General features: G+C 41.7%; 1 protein-coding gene across 2 annotated transcripts; it reads right to left on the reverse strand.

Moving 5' to 3' along the window:
- Window positions 1–1451: 1451 nt before the first annotated feature.
- On the reverse strand, window positions 1452–4051 carry pdcb (phosducin b). Of its 2 annotated transcripts, none has more exons than XM_015970948.3 (4): window positions 3919–4051; window positions 3086–3148; window positions 2547–2695; window positions 1452–2383 (listed from the first exon to the last, which is right to left on the reverse strand). In XM_015970948.3, exons 2-4 carry the CDS (start codon window positions 3129–3131, stop codon window positions 1868–1870), a joined length of 711 nt encoding a protein of 236 aa, XP_015826434.1. In that variant the 5' UTR covers window positions 3132–3148; window positions 3919–4051; the 3' UTR covers window positions 1452–1867. The 2 variants fall into 2 exon arrangements, with proteins under 2 accessions (XP_015826434.1, XP_070410066.1); XM_070553965.1 differs by lacking the exon at window positions 3919–4051 and adding an exon at window positions 3284–3466.
- Between the last annotated feature and the right edge of the window lie 5174 nt (window positions 4052–9225).

The following is a 9225-nucleotide window of genomic DNA, read 5'->3' on the forward strand; positions in this document are numbered from 1 at the left end:
AAAGGCTATCTAACTTTGTACATATGAGCATAGTTAGTTTCACCGTTTAAGTTGAGTTATTAAAAGAAAAGCATTTTTGTGCAATATGATAATGTCATGTTCTGTGTCCCTGTGGTCCACAGCCCCCTCCTGTTCTCCCTCCAGGTGTCCCCTCAGATTCTGTGTCCTTGTGGTTCCCAGTCCCCTCCACGTTCCCTCATGTGTCCTCTAATCTTCTGTGTCCCCCTTTTGGTCCCCAGCTTCTTCAGGATTCCCTTTAGTCACTTCATTTATCATTAGTTTATTTATCTTTAGTCTTTGTTCTACAGTGTTTGAAGTTCAGGTTATTTCAGTAGCTTTGGTTTAGGATTTAGGCCTAGTCCACACGTAGCCGGGGTTTTTTAAAAACGAATATCCGCCCATCCAAAACCTTGCATCCACACCACCGAGTTTTAAAAACAAACTCAGTCCACACGTACCCGGATAAATACGTTGTTAAGGACATGCCAGACCTGTAGGCGGCAGTACTTCCCCCGTTCTTAACCTCGTCCTTCGTCTGTGGTCTTCCGCAAGGAGCAGTAATTCCGCTTGCAAAAACAAACAAGCAGAAAGCGCTTGGACAATTGATGGATCGGGTAGTGACAGAGCGCAGCTCTGAGGGCATCCATGATGCCGGCTAGTGTAAACACAGGTCGCACACGTGATGTCAGCATTTTTTTGTCGCGGAAAGTGACGTTGCGGACCTTAAAATTCCGGTTTTGTCTGTCCACACGCACACACCCAAAACGGAGAAAACGCAGATCTTCACTTTGGCCGGAATTTTTAAAAAGATCCGTTTTCGTGTGGATGACAGGCCAAAACATAGAAAAATATCTACGTTTTGGCAGATCCCCGACCACGTGTGGACAGGGCCTAAGATACAGTTTTCTCCCCTGCTTATTTCTGCTTCTTCCCTCAGTTCATTAGTTTCACCTGTGCCCAATTCCCCGCGCACCTGCTCCTCGTCTCCTATCACCCAGCCCTGTGTATATAACCCTGTCTATGTTTGTCGGTCCATTGCCTTTGACAGCGTTGTTTTGGCCATCTCAAGTGTTCTCCTGTTCTTGCTCATGAGTGAGCTTCTGTTTTGCCTTTTTGTCAGCGTTTTTGCCCAGCTTCCTTTAATAAAATGACTTTATTTTCCTAAACCTCGTATGCATCTAGTCGTTCTGGTGTTCTGCCTCTTGGGCCCTAACCTCCTCCTGCGCCACACGTGACATATAATTGTTTGAGTTTCTCCTGTATGATAAAGTGAACTTGAGATTTTTTCATTCTTTACTGCTCTACTTGAATAAATCTGTGTCCTGCAATGTCTGTTTACAGGATCCAGAGAAAAAAACATAATGTAAAATATTGATTTGGAAACTTTAACTGCTGATCAACATTTAGAAGACTAATTTTTTCATACTTTCTAAACTACAAAGCTGGTACAGTTAGGATTCAGTTTTTTATTTCTCCAATTTAGCAGAATACCTCATATATAAAATATGCATTATGTTACATTCAGTTCTGTCTTTTATTACTCATGGATACAAATAACTTAAGTACACATCAACACAATAAAATGCTACAAAAAGGACTCAACGAATATTTGCAAATACATTCAGCATGCAGCTTTTCCTAACATTAAAAAACATTGCAAACATAGTTACAGTCAGACAGTTTTGGCTTTTATCAGGTGAGGGTCTTTATATCTTTTAAATTTACTGTAACTCCAGCAGCTCTGACAAACCCTGCGTGTCCCATAACTCCCACATATTCTGAAGATAACATTTCATCATATACAAAATATAACTCAAACATTTTACCCTCTTCATGTCATAACGTGTGTCACCACCCAGCAGCCTGATTATTCTACACCATGTTCTTCTTCATCCTCCTCTCCTGGCAGCTCTTTCTCAGGCAGCAGGCCATAGCTGTTGAGGAAGGTCTCAACATCGGTTGCAAAGAATTCCTCATTTAGGTGCTGCGTGCAGGACAGGAAGTTACCCAGTAGCTCTCCGGCCTTGTACACCAGCAGGGTTGGTAAATATTCATCAGAAAAACGCTCAGCAGCACCAGATGAGACGGCATCGATCCTGCAGAACTTCACAGTTGGGTACTCGGTGGCCAAACAGTCCAAGCAGCTGTTGAGCTGCTCACAGCCTTTAACACCAACTTTGTAGATGTGGACAACCACCACTGTGCTGTGATGCTCCTTCTCAATAACTTCAAGAAAGGCCTCTCCACTGTCCAGGTCATGCACTCCTCCAAACGTAGGCCCAAAGCTGAGCTTGTTGTGCATCTCTTCCATGCACCGCCTCCTGTATTTCTTTAGACATCCTTCATCCTCCTCCTTAAGCAGCTCGTACTCTTGAACACTCATCTGAAAATGATATCAAACAGCTGCAGTTGGTTGTTTTCAGTAAGTTGCATTTAATTAGGCTGGATTAGAAAAACAAACATGGTTGTCTGCAAAAAGACATTATAAAACAAACCCACATCACTCTTATTGCTGTGCATCGTTTAGCTAACTCAGCTGGGGTTACCTTGCGATTAAGGTTTGCTCTGGAGTCATCTCCTGATTTATTGGGAGAGGACATTTGTCTAAGCAGCTCCTTTTTAGCAGGGGGCAGATTTTCCCGGTCCATACTTTCCAGCTTAAACCTCCTCCAGTCATTAATGACCCCCTTTGGACCTTTGAAGAAATAAAACATAAATATTTAGTTACCCTGATGCAAAGTTTTGCCTCATTATCAGAAGAAAAATGAGGCATGATCATTTGGCTTCTGTCTTTATGAGGCATGTAGCAGTAGCGTGTGATGTGTCTTGTTGTGATGTGGAGATTATCGTTGCTCCCCAGGAAGTAGACTAATTACCCCCCGTGCTGTGCAAGAAAAAGAGGATTAGAGCTTCTGTTAAACTGTTCTCTGCGCTGCTTTGTTCGTCCTCATATCTGTTCAAAGCCAATTTCTTTCCTCCCTATTTATCTCCATAAGAACGTATCACCTGAATTGTACACCTAGAGGCTAAAAGAATCACACAGAAGCCCAAAATCTCAGCCACTTTGTACTTTTTGAAAGCTCACCTGTGTGGGTCGCAGTCTCCTCTAGCTCAATCAGCCTGCCAGACATGGTTTTTAGTCAGCTGCCTGAAACAAGAAACAAGAAAAAGACTTATCCGTATTGCAAAATCTAAACAATGACAACTTTTGATATTTTAAACAGCTGTTTTTCTTCTCATTCTTTTCAGTTATGTAACAGATGATATTTGCTGTGTGACGAACCAGCAGCGTCTTGATATTTCATCAAATTAATGCAGTCTAAGAGGATTACAGCCGCAGGTCTCTGTTGTTTACTGGGGCCACTTGAAGCTACTGTTTCAGACCTGAAGCAGACGTGAACTTATACTCATTTTTCTGCGGCGCACTCTAGGCTCCACACAGATGTATTGTTTCCGTAGTGTCGTTGCTTAAGCCAGTTGATTGTGTGACGTTCCCAGAGCCAATATTTGATTGGATTAGGTGGCCTGTTTCTTGTAGTCCTCATCCGTGCTTGCAGTCACGATGCTGATCTGGTCTAATGATCTTTATGGACACCATCTAGTTTCCAATTCAGCAAATGCTGTTTCTGAACAGTTTTACTTTAGAGGTCAGCAGAAAAACACGAAGCAATGGTTAAAAATGTGCTTCTGAAGAAAGAACTGTTTGATCTGGGGATACAGAAACAAATACAATGCACTTAAAATTCTCCATTCGATACTTTATGGTGTAATTTGACACAAATGATGAATTTATTACAATATGATCAAATCAGAGCAAAATGCATCTAAAAAAGAAAATTGTTGTCTTTATTTGACTGATTAATGACCTAAATTCGCTGGTTTATACATCTCTGAATTATTGGAAGAGGTTTGTCTTACCTTCCACAGTCCCTACAATGTCAGCCCGTTGTGTCAGTAGTTAACCACGCAGTGGTCTACTCTCGATCACTTGTCGGAGCTATCTGCTGCTGGACAGTGTGTGTGTGTGTTTTTTTGTGTGTGCATGCATGAGTCTTTTCCAGCCAATGAGCTTGGTCTAACGGAGATTTAAAAAAAAGACCCAATGGACCAAACAGAAATAGAGCATAGATCCTAAGAGGATTTCACTTCAGGAATTAGAAGCCTCTGCTAGATAAAGACCTGACTCCACTCAAGGAGGAGAAGGAATGATAAGGTCAAAGCTGAAACTTTGTTACCGAAACAAAACCTTAAGATGTTTTTTTTTAAATCAGTGATCTAATGCATCACTTGATCGAGCAGCTGGTGGGAGCGTTTCCCATTCAGGAACATCACAAAGGAGCTACAGTGTTGTAATTTACTGGCTTAAACAGCTTGTTAGGAGTTGAGTCAAACAAGAGCGCCATGGATCCATGAGATGAACTTTCAAATAAAGTGATCTTATCAGCAATTCTAAGGTCTTCCAGGCATTGAGCTTTACACGACGTGAGCACATGATGTAAGCCTTTCAAAACACAAAACACCGTTGGCTACGAGCAGGAGAAACCTAGTGATGATCAGTCATGTGCTTCATATCTATTTTCAAAACAAATGTCCCGTTGTTGGTCTATTTTCATCTCCATAATGCATTATTTTATTTTTACAGTTTTCTAAAGTAGTTTATTTCGAAAAATGTTCTTGAAACTAAGACTCGTCTGGAGCAAACTTAAAATCTAAAGAATAATTTTGAGAGGTCAAACAGGAACGTATTGGGGAAACTGAGAACCCAGTAAAACCACCAGTTATGAGTGAATGAGCTTTGTCACTGTGTGGTGGGGCATTACTGTGTGAAATTGAGAGTACCGGTACTATGAGGTGCAATCTTTAAGATCTTTAAGAAAGCACACACACACACACACACACACACACACACACACACACACACACACACACACACACACACACACACACACACACACACACACACACACACACACACACACAGTAAACGCCACGTAAAGAAACATTTGCGCAAGAAGGAGTTAGAAATCATTTTGATAAATCTGTCTTTGAAAAAATGTTTAGTGCATATGTGAATATTGTTTTCCATTTAAAAAAAAAGTGTTTTTGTTCCATCCATCCATCCCTTTTCATCCGCTTATCCGGAGTCGAGTCACGGGGCTCAGACTTCCTTGTATTTTTGTTGTCTTTTTAAAATTTTAACAGATCCTTACCATGACAAATTTTTAGCTTTTTACCATGTAATGTTGTCATTTCCTTATGAGAAATACCCCCAAACCATTTATTGGCTGCATTCATGCATCGACGTAAAAAAACATGCAATGGCCTGCACAGGACGTCATTTCTGTCCCTTTATTTAAAAAAAAAATGCTGAAACATTTGTGTCTTTTTTACATGATTTTATCAAAACCCTAGCGTGTGTGTATATATGTATATATATATATATATATATATATATATATATATATATATATATATATATATATATATATATATATATAGGATAAGCCAAAATGCTGAACACACCTTCTCATTCAATGTGTTTTCTTTATTTTCATGACCATGAACAAAGGGGCAAAGTGCTAAACACTTCTGGGAACTCCTTCAAGACTGTTGGAAAACCATTTCAGATGACCACCTCTTTAAGCTCATCAAGAGAATGCCAAGACTGTGCAAAGCAGTAATCAGAGCAAAGGGCAGCTATTTTGAAGAATATAGAATATAAAACATGTTTAGTTATTTCACCTTTTTGGTTAAGTACATAACTTCACGTGTTCATAGTTTTGATGCCTTCAGTGAGAATCTCCCAATGTAAATGTGACATGGTTTGGGGAATACATCTAACCCAAGACATGCAGAATCACAACTCACAGGATGGTAAAAAATATATATTTATTGTACAACGGGAAAAGGCGCACTGTTAAGTCCAGTGGGGATCGGGAGCACAGCATCTGCGGGGAGGGTTGGGGGGGTGGGGTGTGTGCAAATACAGTTGAGTCCAGAGAGGTAAGTCTTAACTTGGTGGGTGCAGAGAAAAGACTTACTGGGAGTTGGGGAAGCCGAAGCACAGGGATGAGGGAGGGCGGGTCGAGAGCCGGGGTTGTATCCAAGGTAGGGGTCCAGGAAAGGGAGCGAGAGGAGAGCGGGTCGGTTAGGAGGAGTGGAAAACGGATCAGAGCTGCATCCAGAAGTCCTATGGGGCACAGGTGAGTAATCCTGAGGAGTCGCTGAATACAGAGACATTCCAAAAACCTGGAGGCAGGTGATCACAAAAATCTAAAAGTTCACAAAGTCCAAGTAACACTAGGAGGCTGGACACTACCAAGCTGTAGTAATCATCTGGTCCCAAGGAGTGTTCTCCATCCACCTTAAGTAGCCGGCCCGCTGATTGCAAACCAGGTGCAACTGGGAACCTCTCTCTCCTGCAACACACAACTCAAAGGTGGAATATTGAGAGGAGTACTCACCCCGGCTCATGACAAAATAGTCATGAGGATAAAGACAACACATTGAATGAGAAGATGTGTCCACAATTCTGGCCTGTACTGTATGTTTTTTTTCCATTGGAATGAAAGTTATGGGCTCGACACACGGGAGGCGACATCGCCTCTCCTCCATTCATTTTCAATGAGACACGCGCGACAAAGCGATAATCGCGGGTCTCCCTCCTACCAAGCGAAACGCGAAAAACGTGCGTGTGAAATTTTGCGCTCGTGCATGTGTCGTGCACAGGCGACCCAGCGATGCAATCCCAGAAAGTTGAAATATTTTCAACTTTTCATCGCTGTCGCTCGGACGAGGACCAATCAACGGAGGTTTCATTCACTGACCAATGAGCGGACAGGATGCTCCTTACATCTCCGAGCAAACATAGAGGAGAAGTTAATTATTATTATGTTTTATATAGTAAAATCAGAAGTAATATTTCACATAACTCTAGCAGCACCTTGTGAAACATCATATCTACCGCTTTATTAACTCTGAACCGCTTAACTAACCTTAATTCCCTCCAACATGACACAGCCAAACAAAACAACGGAAGTTTCGATTTCGCCAGGGAACAGAATGCGTAGACGGCTTTGCCGCTGGCCGCTGCCGCGGGTCGCCTCCCGTGTGTCAGGTAATAAAAGCGATGACAACAAATTTTGCTGATCGCGGTCGTTTGTCGCCTCCCATGTGTCGAGCCCATTAGAAGGTTGAAAATGAAATGTTGTGACGGGTGAAGAATTCAACAAATGAAAAAAAAAATCTGACTAAAATTCCTGCTTTGAAAGATGATTTTTGTCATTCGCCTCCCTTTGTTTAATTTTCACGTTTCTGAACTTAGTTTAAACCTGAGAAGGGTTCGTTGAGACGTCACGTTAAGCCAAATTCACTTATTGTATTTCAGCTGGTGCTTTTCCAAAAAAACAGCGAATGAAAAGTGAACTTGGTCACCTCTGCTGAAGCTCTGTCTCTCCTTGCCTGCGTCACTGTAAGCTTTCTTTAAATGTTGGATGACTGCAGTGCAACCAGCAGAATAAATGTCTCCACACCCACTTTACTTTTCCTGGGACAAATCGTGCAACTGCGTTTGACTTCCGTCCTCCGTCTTTCTGTCTGTGTCCCATAATAATTGGCTTAAAGGATTACTGGACTTTTTTATTCTGGCACAGAGAGAAAGTGTGCCAGGTTGAGTTTCGCTACCGGATAAGCATAGGTGGCTTAAAACAGAATTCAGCTGACTATCATTCATCCTGTCATGCATCCTTTTTTTCATGCAAATGTGTTTGCCAGAATCATATTACAGTCCAGTTTTAGGTCTGCTAATCTATCTACTGATCTATCTGTAGATGCCGTTCCACTGCTGTGCCTTTTTAGACTTGCTGCTTCTTCTTTTGTTCTCCACTTGATTTATCGGCCCAAGCTCAACACAAGGGCCGAAATCAACAAACTGAAAGGACTCACAGGCAACAAACATAAGATTTTAGTATATTGATTTCTTCTGAAAATAACTAATTTGTGAAAAGAGTAAGAGGAGATCTGCAAAACCTTGTAAATTTGAGGAATAATAAGGGTCTCAATGAAAAATGATAGACTGGTTGCCAGTTTTTAAGCTTTTCTAGCAGCTTCAAGAAACTGGTTCTTGGTCACTGTTTTCAGTCGTGTTTGCTGAATTTTGTCACAATTTGTGGACGATTCTTACAAATCAGCTTACAGCAATTCAGTGTGGGTTTATGCTTGATTTACTATAATTATAAGAAAAGAAGCTGGTTATTAAAACCAATCACATGCTCTAACACCACACCTCAAAATTCTCATGCTGGAGAACAGAACGTTCACCCCCACCCTGACACTGTCCTTCACCATCAGCTCCCCACCCCTGCTCGGAGATTATGTCACGCTACGAACAACAGATTTAACCATTCACGTAAAAAATTATTTAAATTTATTGGAGCTTAGTTTCTATCTGCAGGAGAGACTAAATTCTACTATTCTTGAAATGCAGTTGAGGGCCACACAGAAGAAGAAGAAAAAGAAAAGATGTTTTCTGTATCACCTCTCAAGATAAAAATCACGAGGCGCTTCCCAAAAACAAAAAAATGCAAAAATATAAAAAAGAATTTAGAAAATGATCAAACATATGTTTAAAATGAGCAAAAATAGAAAATTGTGCTTAAAAAATGTAATCAAAGAGCGAGAGTGAATAGGAAAGAGGGAAATCAGTGGATCCTGAGGAAGGTGGAATAGGTGGGTAGAGCAGAATAAGGAGAGGGTGATGAAGGTCATACAAAAACCAGCTTGAACAAGTGAGTCTTCAGCTGCTTTTTAAAGGAGACCACTGAGTCCACTGATCTCAGGCTCAGGGGGAGAGAGTGCCAGAGTCTGGGGGCCACAGCAGCAAATGATCTGTCACCTTTGGTCTTTAGCCTGGTGCTGCACAACCAGTAGGCTTTGATCACTGGACCTCAGGGACCTGCTGGGGGTGTAGGGACTGAGAAGATCACCAATGTAAGATGGTGCTTGTCCATGTAAGGCCCTATAGACCAGAACCAGGATCTTGAAATGAACTCTGACATTGACTGGCAGCCAATGAAGCTGGAGGAGAAGCGGGGTGATGTGGTTGTGTTTGGAGGACTTGGTCAGAAGCCGAGCACAGGCATACTGAACCACCTGTAGACGGTTCAGGGAGGTTTTTCCTCAGACACGTGAAAAGAGAGTTACAGTAGTCTAAGCGTGAGGAGATGA

The sequence above is a fragment of the Nothobranchius furzeri genome, chromosome 8 (genome assembly GCF_043380555.1).
Source record: "Nothobranchius furzeri strain GRZ-AD chromosome 8, NfurGRZ-RIMD1, whole genome shotgun sequence".
Lineage (NCBI taxonomy): Eukaryota > Metazoa > Chordata > Actinopteri > Cyprinodontiformes > Nothobranchiidae > Nothobranchius > Nothobranchius furzeri.

Coding starts and splice junctions, on each gene's coding strand:
- pdcb (XM_015970948.3), bottom strand. CDS start 3,131: ATGTCTGGCAGGCTGATTGAGCTAGAGGAGACTGCGACCCACACAG. Junction 2,696..3,085: donor GGAGACTGCGACCCACACAG/GTGAGCTTTCAA, acceptor ATTTCTTCAAAG/GTCCAAAGGGGGTCATTAAT. Junction 2,384..2,546: donor GAGCAAACCTTAATCGCAAG/GTAACCCCAGCT, acceptor TATCATTTTCAG/ATGAGTGTTCAAGAGTACGA.